This window comes from Rhinolophus ferrumequinum, chromosome 6, assembly GCF_004115265.2.
Source record: "Rhinolophus ferrumequinum isolate MPI-CBG mRhiFer1 chromosome 6, mRhiFer1_v1.p, whole genome shotgun sequence".
In the NCBI taxonomy this organism is placed as follows: Eukaryota; Metazoa; Chordata; class Mammalia; order Chiroptera; family Rhinolophidae; genus Rhinolophus; species Rhinolophus ferrumequinum.
This window is the reverse complement of record NC_046289.1, coordinates 10521506-10542611: the sequence shown is the minus strand read 5'-3', so window position 1 is coordinate 10542611 and position 21106 is coordinate 10521506. Positions and strand designations below refer to the sequence as shown.

Sequence of the window (21106 nt, the reverse complement as noted above, 5' to 3'; positions counted from 1 at the left end):
TAAATGACTGGATTAAAGAAATTATGGCAATCCAAATAATGGTATACTATATAGCCATAGAACGTTATTGCAGAAACATATGGCTTAGCATGTACTGATACTCATATTAAGTTGATAGAAGCAGGTTACAAAACAGTATGAATAGTATGATCTCTGTTTTGCATATATATATATATATATGTAATATACATGTATTACACATATATACACATATGTATGTAATATGTACACACACATACAGACGCATATAAAGGCACACAAAAAAGAGTATTTCTGGGTTTGTGGGATTGTGGCTTTACGTTCTTTTTGGTTTGTGTGATTTTCCTAAAGAGGAAAATAAAATGTTTTGTAGTAAGGAAAAAAAAAGAAAAACAAGACATTTTATTGAGAAAAATAAAATTTTTAAATATTTAAGCAGGACCTGGTTACTCAGACGTTTTAATAAACCAAGAGTTAATTCATACTGATCTAGGTCTTTACCATTCTACTTCCTTTACTCTCTCCCTTGTTACAGCCAGACCTTGTCCAACCTTAGATCATCTGATTAAAAATAGTCATATAAATTAAATTAGTTCTGTTGGGAACCAGAAAAGGCTAATTAAGTCAGTCCAGATTTAAGTCTACACTCTTAAGATGATGAGAGGCGATTATTCTAGAGTAACGGTTAAGATTCAGAAAAACTTCAGTTTGAATGCCAGATCTGGTGAAGAGTTATAGACCTAAGTAAGAAACCCACACACACTCTGTGCCTGACCTTGGAGTGGTAACTAAATAAACCTCTTTACCCTAAGTTTCTTCATCTGTAAAATGGAGATAAAACATTTTGTGAGAATAAAATGAGGTAACATGAAAAATGCTTATTGAGTCTTACACCCAAGAAGTATTGTTAATATTAAAGCTAAAAAAATGAGAACGTTACCTTGCATTTTCCATTGCATTAGAGGATGAAACTAGCTTTTCCTCCAATACTGTGACTCTCTTTCTTAGTTTAGCCTCTCTATCTTCTGCGGCCAAAGCTTCTCGGGTATAAGAATCTTCTGTTTCTAAAAGATGGTTACGCAATCTCTCTAGCTCCTGGTTTAAGCGTAATTCTTTGTCACGTAAATGTTGAACCTAGATAGAGGACATTTCTTTATTTTTGTTCTACAAAATGCTCCCTCTCCCCCTGCCCCGCAAGCCACTTATCATCAAATCTTTTCCCCATTATTGAAGTGTGTTAATGTATACTAATTTCTCATACTGCAAGATGTATTTATGCTAGGAAAAGTCTCCTGAAATCATCCTGAATATTCATCGAGAAGGTTTACTTTGTAAGATCTCATTCCCTGTGGCTATAATGGAAAATGGAATTATACAAAGTATTAGGCTTTTTGTGACAGACCAGTGTTTCAGGAAATCTCATTTTTTCCATATTTCATGGGTAGGAAATTTTTCTTATATTCAAAATATGCCATGGTTTTCACTTTTTTTTCTCCATAAAAAAAAAAGATACAATTGAATTTCAGGTGTACAACCTAATGATTCGATCACAGCTTTCACTTTTGAAAACTGAAATAAAATGCATTCTGGGAGATGAAAATCCTACTATAGCACACCAGAGGAAGACTAAGAAAAAAATCCCCTAAGAAAGAAATTCATTTTATATGGTAATCGTTACAGTTTTCCTACTTGTTATTAAACTTAGTGCCTGAATCACTGTTTCTTTAAAATGAAAGTATACCTCATTCTGTACAGCAGTATTTTCCATTTGCTTCTGTTTCAGGGCCAACATGACTTGATCTCTCTCCTTCTGAAATGTAACTGTCTTCTCCTGCAGTGATTTAACTGCATTTAAAAGTTGATTTAACTCCCCAGTTTTGCCCTTTTGGAAAGAAATAACTTTAGCTTTAAATAAAAATACATTAAAAAACGATATTTCTTCATTAATTAATTTCAAAATGTAATCATGTCAAGGTCATCAAAAAAGGAGTCTGAGAAACTGTCACAGTCTAAAGGAGCCTAAGAATACACAAGGACTAAATGTAATGTCGTGCCTTGGATGGCATCCTGGAACAGGAAAAGGACATTTGGCAAAAAATTAAGGAAACTCAAATAAAGTATGAACTTTAGTTAATATTAATGTATCAATATTGGTTCACCAGCTGTGACAAGTGTACCATAGCAGTGTAAATGTTAAAGATAAGGGAAACTGGGTGTGAGGTATATGGGAATGCTATCTTTGCAACTTTTCTAATCTAAAACTACTCTTAAAGAAAAAGTTTATTAGAAATGTTTTAAAAAGAACTCAAAACACACAATCTCTTCAAATTTACCCTACGTAGTCAAGTGTCCACAAACCCCAAAATCAGTCAAAAAAGATGTGTGTGTGTGTGTGTGTGTGTGTGTGTCCCATTCATCAAGCATACACTGTTTTTGGTAGAGAAAGGAACAATGTCAAGATGCTAGCAGAGGAGATAAAGGGAACTCTTTCACATGCACAGTCTATTTTCAAAGACTATTTTGGCAACAATTTACCAAGGAAAGCAACTCTGGAATGATACCTTGCTAGATGGTTGTGAGAATTTATTCCTGAATGCACTGCATACAAGTGCAATATATTAAGGACACCAGAAACAAAAGATAACCCTTCATTGCAAAAATAGGCCCAGGAATTTAAGATCATACCATAGCTCGAATTCTAAAAAGCACAAAAGAGACAAGCTATTTACATCCAATGCTTTTCTCTGTTTTAAATATGCATATCATATGAATCTAGTTATATAGTTAGGTGTTATTTTAAATTTTCATGGAAAGTTTCCATTTCTTTAAGAATATATGTGTCCCTCAAGATAAATGATCTAAACCAAAACATAAAACCATCTGTTCCTTTTATCTCACCACCTCCTCTGGGATAGCGAAACCAATATTTTCCAAGTAGCTACTCAGGTAAAAAATTTTTTCATATTACAGAGGAAGAACAAATACTTGAAAATTAAACAGAGTTGAAGATCTCCTGTTGAGAACATCCCTGTCTCCCTAAAGAGATGTTATTTATTATATTCAAAATATAATAAAAGTCCTCTTCAATAATATAGAGTATTGGAAGAAATTGATTGTTTCACACTAATTACCCTCAAATACGACTTAACATAGGGAGCTTCCTGAAAGGTAGCTGAATCTGCACACTTTAGATCTATAAATGTCAATGAAATAGAATTAATTTCTACAAGATCCTAAAACTACAAAAGGAAAAAAATGTATTAAGAGAATCCTTCGTTGTTCCACATTCCTCTATTGTAATCTCACAGCCCTAAGACACGACACTTCGGTTGGTGAGCAACAGAAGCTTCTGCCCTTTTCCATACCAATTACAGACCAGAACCACAAGAAGCTACAGGAGGGAGAACACCTCCACACTAGCAGTGTACCTATTTGATTAGATGGCAATGGAAGGGAAAATGAGGTAAGACTTTTCTTACCAAATAAAAACTACCTCAAGCATCCCCAAACTTTAAAATCCAAGACTCTAAGAGAACTTAACTGGCAAAAGACGGTAAATCATTTTGTATCTTGTGCCTGGCAGCACGTAAATGCTCAAGAAGCACGTGTTGTATATTCTCATTTCTTTCCCAAAATTCTACTAAAAATATAGAAACCAGAGTCATAGAGCACTATGAAACAAGCCCTGCACAGCACCTATCCCAGTATAATTCATTAGAAGGGCTTCCTTCAACTCATTCTTATATAAATCAAAATCAACTGCATTTAAAATTTGAAATATATCAAAAATGACTGATTATATACATACATATACAGAGGGTGCCAAAAAAATGTATATACATTTTAAGAAAGGAAAAAACAGTATTAAAATTCTTATACTCAATATATACCAATAACAAAAGATGAATTACAAGAGGTGCTCACAGTGGTTACCGTCAACATTATTTTAATACAGTTTTTTCCTTTCTTAAATTGTGTATACATTTTTTTGGCACCCTCTGTATATGTATGAAACTGCTACAACCCTCCATTTTATGATTGACTAAACAAACCAATAAGGTCAAAACACACCCAAAGTCATGCCAGTGACAGAGCTGGGAATAGAATATTTACTGAGCCTACTATGTGAAAAGCACTACTCATGGCTAGCACTTTTCAAATACCAGGTTGTGACTGATTCATAAAAATCAACTTAATGGGTCCTCCAGCACTTTCTTTTAATAGAGCATCATGTGTAGTAAGGGTAATTTGTAATTCCTGCAACTTCTCAGGTACACACACACACACACACACACACACACACACACACGCTCACTGTGTCACAATGTAAAATGTATTTCTTACTGCAGATCATCATCAAAGGTGTTGTGTGTATTTCAGAGCTCCCCATTACATATAAAAAACCTCTGAAATGCTAACCATTACTAGTGGCTACTAAAATATGCCTAAAATTTGGTTAAATTGCACTGACTTCAAAATTCCCCCTTGTAACACATTTCTATTTTCTAAAGAAAAATATTAATTGCTACTAAACTCTTTTTCCACTTAACAAGCTGTAAAAAATTAATGTAGTACTAAAAATATTTGGAAATATCTTGTAATTTGGGGGAGAAATTTCCAGATGCCTCTGAAGAATATTTACTTAGAATGAAATAACCTTGAATTAACTATTTCTAAATGAACAAATTCATATTACAAAAATAACATCAGTAAAGTAACACCCTAATAAATTTCCTCCATCCCAACTTCCCTCTGTATATAACACGCATCCAGAACATACCTGCTCTTTTTCTTTCAGGAGTTGCTCAAAAGCAAGAGCCTTCTCCTTCACTGAATGGCACTCAAACTCTCTTTCTCGCAGCATCATAGAAAACTTCATATTAGTCTCTTGTAATGCTTGATACTCTGTTTCCTTTCCCCTGCTTATTTCTATTATTTTTTCATTTTCCTCTTTTAATTCCCGAATGTTCATTTCTAAAATTAATGTTCTCTCCTTCAGGTTTGTTACCGCCTGCCTCAAAAGTTCATTTTCATTCACCTTGTTAGTGAAATTTTCATTTAAAGAAAGTAACTGATCACTTTTGGCTTTGATTAAGAGGTCTTTCTCCTTAAGCGACTTTTGTAGAACGTCTTGTTTCTCCTTGAGCTGCTTAATTTCTGAGTCTGCTTGTTCGTGTTCTTTTCTTTCTAACTCTGAGGTAGCAGCAACGGAATCAGACAATCTGTGATTATTTTCCTGGAGAGTCCTAATTGTTGCATCTTTTTCCTGCAGCAACTTTCTTAGCTCTTCTATCTCTTGTGGAGAAGACTCACTCAATGCATCAGACTTAGCTGTCTGAAGCAGCTCTGCTGACAGGGATGTCAGCGATGACCCGGAAGAGAGTGGAGGGGCAATAATACCAAGTTTCCCTAGAAGAAGGTCTTTGGTGTTACAAAGCTGCCCTATGCTGTGCTGAACCTGGGCTAATTCCTGCCCAAAATTTTTGAGTTTGGTTTCATTCTGCTCATAACTTTGGATCAGGCCAGTGTAGTCCACTTGTAACTTAGAATGATTGTCACTGTCAACCAAAACCTGTGCATGAAGCTGATGCAGTTCCTCCTGAAGCTGGGCTGATTCACGCTGCATGTTTTGTACTGTGGTGATCACCTGCTGTTTCCACTCTTCCATTTTCTTCACCTGTTGTTTTAATTTATCGCGTTCCTGCAAAAGCTCCTCAAATTGATTACTGTTAACACCGCCAACCTCATTACCGGTGCTGGACGTCTGTAAGACTGTCAACAATGTCTGACACTTCTGACTTAATGCATCTATTTCAATGTCTTTCTCTCGAATGATACGTGATAAATTCTGAACAGTTTCTCTAAACATGTCTTGGCCACTACTTTCAAATCTAGCGGACAATGTTTTATTTTCATCTTGCAGCTTCACGAGGGCTGCTTCTTTGGCAGCAACGATATCCATCATTTTGTGATATTCTGTTTTCATGTGGCTATTTTCCCTTGTTTTCTCACTCAAAACAGCTAATACTTGTTCTCGCTCCATAGCACATGCCTGCAGCTGCTGTTGAAGGTCAACAACATCCTGGGTGAAGGGAGGTGAAGAAATTCTAGCATTAAGAGCCTGGATCTCCAAATCTTTCTGCTGGATAATCTGAGTTAGTTTACCAACTTCATCTTTGGACAGCTGATCAATCTGTTTAGTTAAAGATATATTTTTTTCATTTAGCAGTTTAATCTCCAATTCTCGTTCTTTTATTCCTTTTACTAATTTTTCAGTTTCAGCTTTAGATAAATCATGTTTTTCACTTCCATTTTCTATATTAAGGCTCTGAACTTTTGTTTCTTGAAAAATATCAGAATTCTCTGTTTGAATGTTGTGTCTTTCTATAGGCAACTGGGTTTTGATTTCTTCAATCGTTTTTTGCAAAGTCTTAATTTCCTCGTCTTTCTCTAAAAAGAGTCGGGTGTGCACAACATTCATTTGCTCATGCTGGTATTTAAACTCATCCATTTCCTTCTTCTGCTCCTGTAAAGACTGAAGGAGTTGCATTTTACTCTGGTTTTGCTCTTCAATTATCTTTTGGTGATGCTTTATTTCCTCTTCAAGGTTATCCTTTATTACATTCAGTTGAGAAATCTCCGATTCTAGTTCTGTAATGCAATCAAGGGTTTTAGGCTCGGCCACAAGTGCAGCCCGACTCTGCTGTTCCCTGAGTCGTTCCAGTTCTTCTTTTAGATGGTTGTTTTCTTCTTTCATGGATCCAAGACTTCTGTCTTTTTCCTCTAGGGTTTGCTTCAAATTTTCGTTTTTTCTTAAGGCCTGAGTATATTTATCTAATTCTTCCTGGAGCTCTGAACTTCTCTCTTTAAGTTTTTCAATAAAAATTTCTTTATCGTTTGTAAGTTGTGTCAATTGCTTCTGCTCTTCTAAACTAGATGACAAAATTTTCTTAGTTTCTTTATGATCGATATCCATCTGCTCAATATTCTTCTTGAGTTGTGCTATTTCAAAGTCTTTCTCTTGACTGAGTTTAATCAAATGCTCATGTTCGAGCTGTAAAGCAGAGGTATTCAAACTCTGTGCATTGGACAGGTCTGCAATGGTTTGCTCATACTTGTTTGCTTCTTCCAACCGCCTCTTTTCAGCCTGACACAATTCTGCTTCCAACTGTTCTTTTTCCATTCTTAGAGACTCAACAATAGTGTTCTTTTCCAAAGAAATTTGATTGTTACCAGCAACAGATTCTTCCAACTGATGTCTTACATCTTCACATGCTAAAACCAACTTTTCATTTTCCATTTTGAGATCAAAAGCAACTTTCTTTAAATTTTCATTGAGCTGTTCTATTTCTGCAAGATTTTGCTTTAAGTCGCTGATTTCAGCTTCCCTTTCTTTAAGGAAGTCATCCTTAAAATTACTGTTAGAGTCTTGATTAAGAGGCTGAGCTAACTTGTCCCTGATTCTAGAAAGCTCCTCCTCATTTTGTTTCATATGTTCCTTAAGTTCAAAGTTCTCCTTCTGGATGTTTAAATTATTGTTTTGTGATTTATTAAGTTGATCTACTAAATCTTCTACTTTATCCTCTAGCTTCTGCTTGATTGAATGCAAGTCATTTAGGACCAGTTCACTTTGAATTAACTTTTCTTTCTGCATGTCTAACTCTTTAGTGATGTTCATTTTATCATCTTCAAGTTGATGAACTCTCTTTTTTTCATCATTTAGATCTTTTTTGAGTTTACTGATGATGCTATCTCCCTCATTTTGTTGTTTTGATAGCTGATCTTTTATCAAAATCATGTGCTGAAAGAAAAATTAATTTGCATGATGACTTTAATTAAAACATTCTTTTATTTTAGTACCTAAAGAAAATTTTATAAAATGTCATACATAAATAGAATAATAATCCTCAGATATTTCTAATGCTTCTTAAAACAAAATCCCAACAAAATTTACTAATATTTTATAGCAAATCTATTTCATCATTTCAGAGATTGTAACTTAAACCTAAAGAAGGCAAATGATATATGAAGTATATTTTTCAACTCTTAAAACACTGGGCAGGAGTTAACAAACTACACAGCCAATGGGGCAAATCAGGCCTGCTGCCTGTTTTTGTAAATAAAGCTTTATTGGAAAAGAGCCACACTCGCAGAGTTGAGCAGTTGCAACTGAGTCTATATGGACTGCAAAGCCAAAAATATTTATCTAACGCTTCGCAGGAAAAGTTTGCCAACCTCTATAACTAGAGCATCAATGAACTAAAATATTAATTAAAACACAAAATTAAATCACACCAGTCACCTTTGCTTGTTAACCCAGTGTTCACTCTACTGAGTATAATGTGCCTCCACACTGTCTTTAATGATAGTATCTATTACCTTTGTAGCTTCTTGGTTCTGCTTATCCAATTCTTCTAACTCAGCTATCAGTGTTTCCTTTTCTGTTATACTCTGATTGAGTTCTTGTTCCTTTGCCTCCAAATTAAGTCTTAAATCATGTAATTCTGAATCCAAATCCATGTCTCTTGTAGCTGTACTTTTAATTACTTCATATTCATTACTCAATTTTGAAAGTGATACTTGAAGTTTTTCCTTAAATAATAAATGGGGGAAAAACACATAATATTAATTGGAAGAGACAACAAAAGATTAAAATTACATATATAAACAAAACTTGGGAATCTATTTTAAATGCTCTGTCTGAATCATTATTGAGTAAATATCTCAGCAATCACTTATAAAACTCAACAAACCACAGCCTTCATTCATTATGTAAAACATTTCTATAACCCTAGAGAAAGTGCAACAACTATAAAAGTTAGTCTAACTCCAACTTCTTTATATAAAAACCTTCCCATTTGAGAGACTTTCTGATCCCATTCCCACTGCTGCTTCTGTTCTGTTTCTTCCCCTCCCATCACACACACTTTTCAAAATGTCCCAAGTCTGGCTCTCTTCACTTCCATTCCTTAACATCCAGTCACCAACAGCCAAAAACAAAAATGTAAAAAACAACACTCATTCACTCTACAGCTTGGCCTTACTAATAAAAAGCTTCTTTTCTCTCATTAAAGGAATTTTCCTATTACTGGCTTCTGTCGCACATGAAACATTTTGTTGACCTAAGAAAGTAACCTCCGTCCTTTCTTTACCTTCTAACCTGAGCACATCATTTATCAAACCTAACATTCCTAACGGTGTATCTTTATGTCATTTTTTAGTGCATTTTATGTTCTGTTCTAGTGGTATTTAATGCTTTTCCTCCAAAGAAGTTGGACAGTTCTCTATGTTTCAACATTATTTCAACCTCTGATTATGATGTCTGTGATAAACTCTATGTCTCTGGAAAGCCTTCTCTCATTGATAGAGTTTTAAAAAAATCAAAATTCTATGGAGTCTACTTTAAAGTGAATAAGAATCTCAAATTTCTACAAATAGCCTAATATATACCTTACAAAAGAAACCAATGAAAACTATATTAGAACATCTGCTCACAATTCTCATTCTTCTTCCAATTCAAAAGTTTATTCTGAACTACAACTGAAAGATGGAAATAGCATTCTCTTACATCTTTCTAGAGTTATCTGTACAATTAGAAGAATCACAAAATTTTCAGGTGGATCTTTTTAACACATACAGCCTTGCAGGTCCTTCTGGCATTCTTAACCAGTGAGCAGACCCATAGCAGACACTATTCAAGGAAGAGTTACAATATTGATTATTTAACATCAAAAGGAGAACCAACTATCACGAATAGCTACAGAACCCAAAAATATCATGAGAAAGTTACAGGCTTTCTCAGATATGCGTAGAGATTTTCAAACTACAAAATGCTCCTAGGCCAGTTACAGAAAGAAGTAACTGAAAAGAACAGAATGCAACGGAGCAGAAATGAACAAACAAATATACATATAATACAGTAATAGAAAAATGACTGGGAGACAACTATTGGCATTTAGTGGGTAAAAAGAGTGGGGACGAGAATCCTACAATGCACAGGACAGTATACACAACTAAGAATTTTCCCATCTGAATACCAATAGCACCCCTTTGAGAAACACACATGAGCCGGTATACCAATGTGAAAGATGTCAAAAATATAATGTTAAGGTATATATGGACAGTATGCATGATATGCTAACATTTGTATTTTTTAAAGCCATATAATACATATATAGATAGATAGATAGATATAGATATATGTCTATCTATCTGTCTATATATATATATACAGAGGGTACCAAAGAAATGTATACACATTTTAAGAAAGGAAAAAACTGTATTAAAATTGTAATATTCAATATATGCCGATAACAAAAGATGAATACAAGTCATGTTTGACTTCTATAATTACAAAATGTGCTCAAAGTGGTTACCATTAGCATAATTTTAATAGTTTTTTTCCTTTCTTAAAATGCGTATACATTTTTTTGGCACTGTGTGTGTGTGTGTGTGTGTGTGTGTGTATGTAAAATCATACATGCATGGGTATAGCCTGGAAGGATACACAATAAATTGGTAAGAAAGAATGCTTCTGGGGAAGAGTCCAACCAACAGCGGGATGAAGGATACTCCATTTGTATTGCCTGAAGTTTTTCAGTATGCATTACTGAATATGTACATCAGTAAATATGTTACTTTTTTAAAAATTAAGATTTTAAGTTGAGACACTCGCCTGTAATAATACCAGCTTATAACCGTCCTATATTTACACGTGCCTTAGCCAAGGAATTACTATCCTAAGTGGTACAAACATAAAAATACCTCTTTTCATAGCCAACATGGTATGACAGAAGCTTTTTCCATCCCTTCTACCGACATACACAAGAGACCCTATTTCTACTACTAAGAATGTCCCTCTTTACCCCTCTTTACCACGAAGGAATTCCTGTCCACCAGACTAGACACATTTTGGGGCATACAAGCAGTATGTACAGTACTAGAGTAGAGTACTCCCGCCAGATTCCTGACCCACCTGTGCATGCAGCTGCTGTCAGGACTTCCCCTGAAACCAAACAGAAACTTTACCTATCGTTTCTGCTCATATCTGTATGTCTACTGGCTTATCTCTAAACGTACACTCTGGCCAGCCTCTCATACTCTGAACCTTGCCCACGTACTTCAACCTGGCCTGACAAGCATCAATGAGATCAGCTTTATCCTCAGGACTGTCAAGAACTAAACACTCACTTTGATATGAACTGGCCCTTAGCTGTGATCTCTATATAACATACACACCATTTTAACTCTGCCTCCATTTTTATTGCACCCACCTTTTCTTGACTCAATAATGAATTCTCTTTTTCTAAACCTTGGACACGCATCTTAAGTTTCAGATTGTCTTCGGCGAGACTGTTATCCTACAAACATGTTAAAAACAGTGTTTTCAGACAACAGGAAATTTCAAGTTTACAAGAAAGCAGGCATTCTATACAGTTGTGCATTTCTACTCAGCATTTCTTTAGTGATATATAAAAATCATAAGCACGCAACAATGGCCATGTAAAGACAGTCACTCACTTTATAGATATTCATAAAGAGGGTTTATTGTATTTGAAAAAAATATATGCATACATTTGCAAAATAACCTGTAATCATCAGAGAAAAAACAACTCCCTGACTATCATAAAGAGAAATCAAAACATACTCCTCACTTTGATGGAGGATCTGCTTCTACTATCTCTACATACGTAATATTTGTCAGATTAATCTTTAAAGAGATATACTTGCATTTTTCAATTATGCAACTTTTAAAATTGTCAATTTATGATGCAAACAGCGTCTGTTAATAATAAGCAAGAATAAAATTACTAAGATGAAAGTTCCTAGGATAAGTTCACAAGAATTTGTAAAAAAGATACAAAATAAGTAGCTATAATAATCAAAATACGTTTTCTTGGTAAACCAATGCCAAAAGCTTTCTCTCTTAAAATGAGTTTACCTGGTTTAAATTACTCAGTCTCATTATTTCATTTTCAGCATCTGTAGAAACAATGGATCTGACATTAAAATTCTTTAAAAGAACTTAGTAATTACCTCCTAAAATTAAACTCAGAAGTGAAACCCAATTAAAATAAAGTATATTTATAAGCACAATTAGCAAGCCCTCACAGTTTTTAGGTGAAATGTATTTGTATTATTTTGTATTTCTATTTTGACTATACCAAAGAAATCATAATATAAATGCCAATTAGAAACTATGTTTAAAATCTAATTCTATGGAACAGTATAAGAATTATAATTGTACTCTGAGTGAGTCATAAGTTATTGCCTTCATAAAACATTAACAACTGTTTCAAAATAAGTTGATTAGTTTGTGTAGCAGGAAATAGTATAAGGACTAAGATTTGGAAAAAAACTGAAAAACACAAATGTGTAATTATACAACAATACAATAATCTATCAATTATTTAAAGTGACTTAAAGATGAGTACTAATAAAAAGACCATTCAATCTGGATAGATCCACAAATAGAAGGGGTTCTAGAAGAACACAAAGAGAACACCATGAGTTCAGCTTAAGTAATTCATTCCATGTTCATTCAGGAAATACTGAACTTTTACTATGAGGACAGTTGCTAGACAACAAGATGCAAAAACAGTCCTTGTTTTACTAGACTGAAAATGGCAAACACCTAATCCCGATAAGTGGGGGCGGGGGGTAAGGGTGAGTGGGGCGAGGGAAGCGGCAGTGTTCGGTACCTTCCAGTGGATGCAACACCTGTGCTGAATCTTAATACATGAAACAGAGGGGAAAGAAACAGAGACACTCCACATAGAGAAAGCAGCAAATGCAAAGAGACAACATTGCTGGCTTAAGCAGCTCTACAGAAAGTTCAAAATGGCTAAAGCTTAGAATTGAAACAGAAGAGGTAGACAGGACCAGATCGTGAAAGACACTGTCTGACTAAGAAGTTTAGACGTTATCCTGAAGTTCACAGGGAGCCACAAAGCACTAAAATCAGGAGAGAAACCTGCTTTGCACTTCTGAAAAATCATTCTGATTGCAGAAAGAAAAACATTGTTTGACGATGGGATCACGGAGACCAGAGACTAATAACAGCTAACACTTATAATGCTTACTGGGGGCTAGACATTGTTCTAAAGAGAACTTTGCAGCTAGTAACTAAAACTATGACGAAGATAATATTATCTTCTACTACAACTACTCATTACTACTCATCACTACTGCTACAACTATGAAGAAGGGTATTATCATCCCAACCATACAGATGGAAAAAACCCAAGCACAGAGATGTTAAATAACTTGCCCAAGGTCAGCTAGTTAACGATGGACCTGGATTCCAACCCCATCGTGTTCTTAACCACTATGCCATCCTGCTCCATTCAAAGACTGAAAGTCAACCAGGCAAACAGAAACTATGATTGGCTGAAGTTATTCAGTGGCAGTGGAAATGGAAAAAAGGGGCAGGCCTAAGCAGATTTGTTTTTAAAGCAAATAAACTCATATGAATCACCCACTACATTGAATAAATGGACACATTTATTTTGAAAAGACCAGAGATAATATGATTGAAGTCAAATGAGAAAAAAGTCCAGAACACCACTGCATAGCTTTCAGTTGGCTGTCATGGCAGCTCCTGGGACTGAGGCACCTAGGAGAAATACTACAGCGAGCGCCTCTGGGATACAATGCTGAAATATCCCTGAACCTGAGAGAAGCTAAGGAAATAGAACCTATAGGACTTGCTAGGTGATGACTTCCAATTTTCTGTTTTGGGAGCCTGGTAAATGGTACTAATTACCAAAGTAGGGGAAGGAAGAGAGGAGGACCTGGTGACTTTACTCTGAACCTAACTTGAGAATTTATAGAGTTGGCCATCCAGGTCAGGGGCTCATGATAAACAACTAGGTGAGAAATATAGCCGATGAGGGAAGGGCAGCGCTTACAAGCGCACAGGGGCTAGAAACCTCCAGAGAAGGAACAAATGAGTTCATAAAGTGGGAGTTTATATTGTGAGAAGAGGACAAAGTGCAAAATAAAATGCATCTTTGCAGCTAAAGAGCTCCATTGTGGTTTCCTGGCATGAATGTACACTGCTGTTTGGCCTCTATCATTCAACACTTATTTTTTTGTAACACAGCACACTGGTATGGTAACTAAATATCCTCTAGAGCATGGAAAATGGTGGAAGACCTATGGCTCTTATCATTCTCAGGTGTATGTAGGTACAGAAGATCATTTGGAAAGGTCATACAGAATTTTTAAGAAGGTAGGCTGCACTCCCTAATGAATTATTGTTAAGTATTTGGTTCTGTATAAATTAACAGAAATAGACCCACATCTCCTCCCAAAAATTGTCTACACAGACATTTCTCACAAATCTACATGGCCTCCTAAATCAATGAGTTCCATGTAAAGTATGAGGAAGGGAGATTGAGAGACACCGAGCCAATATTTAACCCATTTTGGGAGGAAATTCCTATTTGCGATCTATGTCGGCACTGTATCTAAAACAAACAATTCTATTCCAACTCCACAGTCATTTCCATTTATACTCCATTTCCACAAAGTACTAGTTGTCTCTAAAAACAATGAGTATGCAATGAAACACCAATCAGAAATAAGTTCCAAACATTTTATACCAGATAATGCTTGTTGCAGTCTGAACACTTCTTCTTCTACTGATGTACTCTGTGGACAAATTCTTTCCTTTTCTGTCACAGTATCACTCTGCTTCATAGCATAAGACTGCAATTTACTACATTCCAGCTTCAGGCTTTCACATTCTTTAATTATTTGTCTGTTTTCCACAGTTAGTTGTTCCTGTTCCTTTTTCAGAACATCTCTGTCATTTTCTGCAGAAGATAATTTTTTATTTATGTCTTTTATTTTATCCTCCAGTTCTTTAATTTTTTTTGTAGACTCTACTTTTTCAGTTTGTAGTACTCGAGCAGTGTTTTGCATCTCCTGGATTGCAGAGTGATCAGGTACTGCAATTCCTGAGCCATCTGGAACATAAACATAAAATCAAGCACAGCAAATGTCAAATACCAAGAGTTAAACAGTGCGCTATATACTACGAAGAGACTTTAGAGACTTCAGAGCTTGGAAGGCTTAAAAAGAAAAGCTAAAAACAATGAGGTAATACTATACTCCTATTACTAGGTTAGTGTAAAAGTAATTGTGGTTTAAAAGGTTAAAAATAATTGCAAAAACCGCAATTACTTTTGCACCAACCTAATAGAATGGTCTAGTCCAGAACACTGACAACACCAAATGCTGGTGAGGAAGTGGAGCAACAGGAACGCTCATTCATTGCTGGTGGGAATGCAAGATGGTACAGCCACTTTGGAACACAGTGCAGTGATTTCTTACAAAACTAAACATATTCTTATTGTATGATCCAGCAATCATACTCCTTGGTATTTACCAAAGGAGCTAAAAACATATATATACACAAAAACCCCAACAAGGACGTTTATAGTAGCTTTATGCATAGTTGACAAAATTTGGAAGCAATCAAGATGTACTTCAGTAGGTGAATGGATTAATAAATTGTAGTACATCCAGATAATGGAATATTACTCAGTGCTAAAAAGCAATGAGCCATCAAGCCATGAAAAAACGTAAACGCATATTATGAAGCAAAAGAACCCAACATGAAAAGGCTATACAGTGTATGATTCCAACTACAATAACAACTTTGGAAAAAGCAAAACTATGGTGACAATAAAAAGATCACTGGTTGCAGGGGGTGCAGAGGGGGATGAAAAGGCAGAGCACGGAGGATTTTTAGGACAGTGAAAAACTCTGTATGACATTATAATAATGGACACGTGCCATTCATTATACATTTGTCCAAATCCATTGAATGTACAACACCAAGAATGAACCCTAAGATCAACTAAGGACTTTGGGTGAGTATGATGTGTCAATGTCGTTTCATCCCTGGTAAAAAGGCACCACTGTGATGAGTGATTCTGAGGACAGGCGATGATATGCATGTGGAGGGGAGGGCAGGGAGTATAAAGGAATCTCTGTGTCACCTCGTCAGTTTTGTTGTAAACCTAAAAATGTTCTTAAAAAAAGTTGTCTAAAAAAAAGCTTAAATTACTACAATAAACAAAGTATTTTTAAATACATAGTTGAGAAATGATATTGTTTGAATCAAATACTAAAAAGTCTATATAACTGAGTTTGAAAGAAAGTGAAAATATACCAAACAATGCAAAAAAGTTTCTGTATAATACTATTTACCACAAAGATAAGAGGACCTTTCCATTTCTGCAGAATTTTGAAAATAGTGGTGCCATTGCAAATGTATGGCAGATGAGCAGAACTAGTCATTTACTCATTCTTTAGAATTGTATCCAAGTTTACATCAGTGTCCTGACCGTACAGTGCTATGTTTGTCATTTAATTATGTCACCTAATATGTTAAATTAATGAAAATAACCTTGTTGTAACAGATTTTCCAGTTCTTCAATTCGTTCTTCATAGTCATGTAATTCTTCCCGATGCCGACGAGTTATTTCTGTCAATTTCTGTTGATGCGCATTCTGCAATACCGACATTTCATGTTGATGATCATCGATTTCCTGACTTCGGTTCTGTTTAAGTTCCTTAAAAAGCAAAAACAAAGTTAACCACATTTTTAATCAATGAATTCACCTTGTTGGCCAAAAGCCTGGGTTATTAAAAATAATTCTCTGAACATGCTAAGGCTGAAAAGAATTTAAACACAGGCCCAAATTTTAGGTCATTCTGAGACTCCACCCTTTCCTTTCTTGGTCCTTAAAAACAGTTTTTCTGCTTTTAATGAGAAAATACTGCTGGCTTTTAATGAAGAAAAAACAAAATAATACTGCTTTTAATGAGGAAAAAACAAAAAGTGAGCAAAAATATCTTTTTCCTTCGTATCTGTGACCATGAAACTTCTCCTGCAAATGACATATTCCACCAATATCAGTGTCAACCTTCTGGTTAACCTATACCTGCTCTCCTACTCCCCATCCTCTTGCTCAGCCTTTCCTTCCACCAGTCTTGATGAGACTCCCAAACTGTCAATCAAAGTGCCTTGCTACCCAAGTTGAGACCCCAGTCTCTCTTCTAGGAAGACAGATCTTGGGCTGAGTCCCTCAAAGAGAGAAACTGGTTGGACCAGAGCATTATTACAGTTGCACCCTGAAGAGTCTGTCCATTGCGTCCTGCTACCTAGGTTCCTGATGCTGTTCCCATCCTGCCCTTCCTGAGGCCAAAATGCTCAACGCTCTTTCTTTAATCCTGTGAACAAACTACCCTTGAATCTTCCATACATGCTTTTGCTTTATTCAGCCAGAGATGGTTTTTGCTGCTTGTAACGAAGAATCCTACTCTATAAATTAGCTCTATTTCTTAAGAAAGACAAGTGAAGTTATTCTCAAATCCTATGTATGCACTTATGTGCCAGCACCTGGGAAAAAGCTTTACATTTAAACTTTAAAACAATCCTACAAAGGAGGAATTATGATGATATCTACTTTACTGATGATAAAACTGGAAGTCTGTAAAGGTTAAGTAACTTGTCCAAAATAGCACAGCTTGTAAACAGCTGAGTCAAACACAGGTCTGACTCAGAAACCCACCCACGCTAGTACTGTAATCACAACAAAACCCATAACCATAACATCTAGACCTGTCAATAATTTACTCACTAAAAACAATTCATTACCATGATAAGTATATGTATAATTAAGCCTTTTCTTGAAGGAAATAATTGACACAAACTAGCAAAATACTATCAAGAGAAAATTACTTAAAATGAGTAACATTAGCTTTTATTTTTGTCAATATCCTTTAACCCTAAACCTTGAAACTTTAGAAACCTTGGAATTCTCTTTTAGTAAAGACCATTTTATGACATACAATGGAAAATACTTACAAAACATAAACTACCTAATAAACGTTCAAAAACAAATGATTTTGTTAAGATATTTTATATACCATACTTGTCATAAAGAATAAAGAAGATACAAAACAGTAAAAGGAAATGAATACTATGTTTCCCCAAAAATAAGACCTAGCTGGATCATCAGCTCTAATGCATCTTTTGGAGCAAAAATTAATATAAGACCCAGTGTTATATTATATCGTATTATATTATATTATACCCAGTCTTATAGTAAAATAATACCAGGTCTTATATTAAGTTTTGCTCCAAAAGATACATTAGAACTGACTGTCCAGCTAGGTCTTATTTTCAGGAAACACGGTATCATAATCTATATACTTCCTTTTATGACTGAGTCTCTTATTAATTTGGCCTTTTAATTTTCATAAGCAAATTTTAAAGGTATTATAGCCATTGTTCCAACAATCTGCCTTACCTTAATGATATTTTGCAGTTTGCAGATTTCACTTTGATCAGAGCCATCTGATCCTTGTGCTTTAGAAATCTAGATCAGAAAAAAAGAATTAAAAAAATTATAGTAATTTTCTTATAAAAGAGAAAGTCACAGACTAACTTTATTAAGAAATATTCCTCAAAAAAGGGGCCTTTCCCAGACAAATTCTGACTAAAGCATGCCAAGCACCTTTCAAGGACCTAGTCTAATAGGGAGTAAGTAATACACAGTAAACAAAAGATACCATTCAAAAGTATGTTAAGTAATTGGGGAGACAACATTTTTACAAAATAAGGAAAATACCACAGAATATTTTACTTACTTAACAAAATGTAAATTTGATGATAATCAAGCAGCTTCCTACAAGATAATTTCTAAAATGAAAAGTTACCCAACATTAATTCTAGTAACAATAAAAATCTTTTTAAATGATTTTACCCAAAAGATCTCTACCCCAATATAGAACAACCTTTGGTTTCACAAGTAAATAAAAGAACTTCTGGATTCTTCTCTTCTCATTCAAAGCTGTATGTTGTTTGTTCACTTTTATTAACATTTACTATATAGTGTGTCAAGGAACCAAAGGCTGCTCTCTGGATTAAAGGAACACAGTACATAGGACTTGGAATCGAAAGACACGTGTTTGAATCACAACTTAATCACTGTGACAACGGCTGTATTACTGAAAAACTTTTACTTTTCTCACCTGCAAAATAGAAGTGATAAATACCTCACATAGTTATTAAGGATAATATGATATATATTGGGATAACATATGTGGAGACATCTTGTAAAGCATAATACAAATTATTAACTTTTATTATGCCTTGCTAGAAAAGTTCCCTGAAAGGTCCCAGTTATGCCTTTTTCACTTTTATATCCCAGTACAAGTCTGTCATATAGTAACAGGCATTCAAGATATGCTGAAGTAAACATACCAAAAATCCATCTCTCCATTACGCAATATTACACTAAGCAAAATGTATTCCTCATATTATCAGAAACACATGGGGGTATTTATGTGCCTGAATGCAGCTTCCAATGCCCTAAAATAGGCACCAAATCCTAATCTGTGAAGGGAGGACAGGAATCTCCAACAATGTCAATTCTTACATGCATAAAGTTTAAGAACTACTACTTTTTATACAGAAGATGAGCAAACAGATCGTTCTCTCTAGATTTATTTTTGGCATGAGGAATGTCCACCAACTTGGGAAGCAAGGAGATCACTTTAACTGAGATGATTTCTCCTTTACACAATTAGATGACACTCACAAAAAAGCCAGAAAATAATCTCTTTACTTATACATTTTAGTTTTCTCTACACTTGAAATTAAGTCCACATGAACAATGTTCCAGTTTATTTTGGGTCTCATATCTATAAACAACCTTAGTAGTATATATAAAACCTGATCTGTAAGACAAAAAAGCATTCCTTGGAAGAAAGTTTACAGCCCCAAATATCAAGGATTTAATTTCTAAGGCACAAGAAACAACACAAAACAGTTTACCAAATTTATAATACCAATGATCAGATTTCCATTTTACATATAACTACTGCAAACAGGAACCTCAGACAACATCTAAGCAAGCAGTTTCAAATCTGAGGCCTTGGAACCCTGGTTTCCACCAGTAAAGCCTCAGGAACTCCAGGGGAAAAGGTGCTGGTTCAACCACAGTAATTGCATTTTTATCTCCTTTTTATCCCTGGGCTTGTAACGTTTTATTTTATTTTAAAACATGGTTCTGCTGCTTTAAATTTTTTTTGAACATTTCTTCCGTATATTGTACAGAAAGGGAAACGGAGGCTGGTGACCTGACTAAAATCACTCAGAAAGTTACTGGCAGAATTAGAATACAGATTTCGATTTCCTAGTCCAAGGTTCTTTCTGATACCAAAAGCTCTGCACACAGCACCAATATTTTCACTCACTCATTTTTCAACAAGTCATCAAAATTGTACCTACCTGAGCAATATGCCTCCAATGGCCAACTTCAGACTCAAGTCTTGAAACTTCATTCGACAATCTGTTTATTTCTTGTTGTGAAGAAATGACGTCCCCGAAGTCCATGTCGTCCTCATGGAAAGCGGAAGCATGATGGCTGACCCCATAACTGAATGAAGCAGATGCTGTGGTTGCCGGCGCAGCGGCAGCTCCTGGACCGAGCGACTGAGCGGCCGACTGCAGCTTCAGCAACTGATCCTGCAGCGCGAGCTGTCTCGCTTTCAGATGGCTGATTTCCACCTAGGTATTTATAACCCATATCTTAGAAAAGGTGCTTTAAAATAACCTCTAACGTTAAAAGTCATGATCATGTGTTTAAGATCATCCAATGACAGTACACTACCAACTGAATCCAAGTCTTCCATAACACCCCAATCATAACATTTTTATTTAGAAAGCAAACATAAGTACCATAGTTAAGGCACAGACAATGTTTTGAATAGTAGGAAGATTGCACCTATGATAACTAAAGTGATGCATTTCTCAGTTAAAAATGGGTTTACTGTCTTCTATGTACCAGACAGGCAATTTCTTAGGGTTCTGCTTGTGATTATTGAACCTCAAATGATGAGAAAGTGAAAGCTGTATCAGTCTATCGCTGGTAAGTTTCCTTAGATCACCTGTTGGAAGAGTCTTATGTAACTAATTATGGCTGGATTTAGGCTTCAAATGCCCCATGAATCAGGAGTGAACTTTGTACAGTTCTGTGCAACACAGCTGGAAGACTGCTCGGATTTATTAATTCAGTCTTCTCAGATGAGATAGCATGGTGAG

The 21106-nt window shown here is 35.3% G+C and overlaps 1 protein-coding gene across 2 annotated transcripts in view; it reads right to left on the bottom strand.

The window, feature by feature from the left end:
• Nucleotides 1-21106, bottom strand: part of TRIP11 (thyroid hormone receptor interactor 11) — a 65751-nt gene that overhangs the window by 34338 nt on the left and 10307 nt on the right. For both annotated transcript variants that reach the window (XM_033107265.1, XM_033107266.1), the window contains exons 4-13: nt 20294-20572; nt 18309-18377; nt 16400-16565; nt 14586-14951; nt 11921-11961; nt 11253-11339; nt 8359-8571; nt 4760-7780; nt 1721-1861; nt 920-1113 (exon numbers count right to left, since the gene is read on the bottom strand). In XM_033107265.1, coding sequence (XP_032963156.1) covers nt 920-1113; nt 1721-1861; nt 4760-7780; nt 8359-8571; nt 11253-11339; nt 11921-11961; nt 14586-14951; nt 16400-16565; nt 18309-18377; nt 20294-20572 — 4577 coding nt within the window. The remainder of the gene's footprint in view (nt 1-919; nt 1114-1720; nt 1862-4759; nt 7781-8358; nt 8572-11252; nt 11340-11920; nt 11962-14585; nt 14952-16399; nt 16566-18308; nt 18378-20293; nt 20573-21106) is intronic.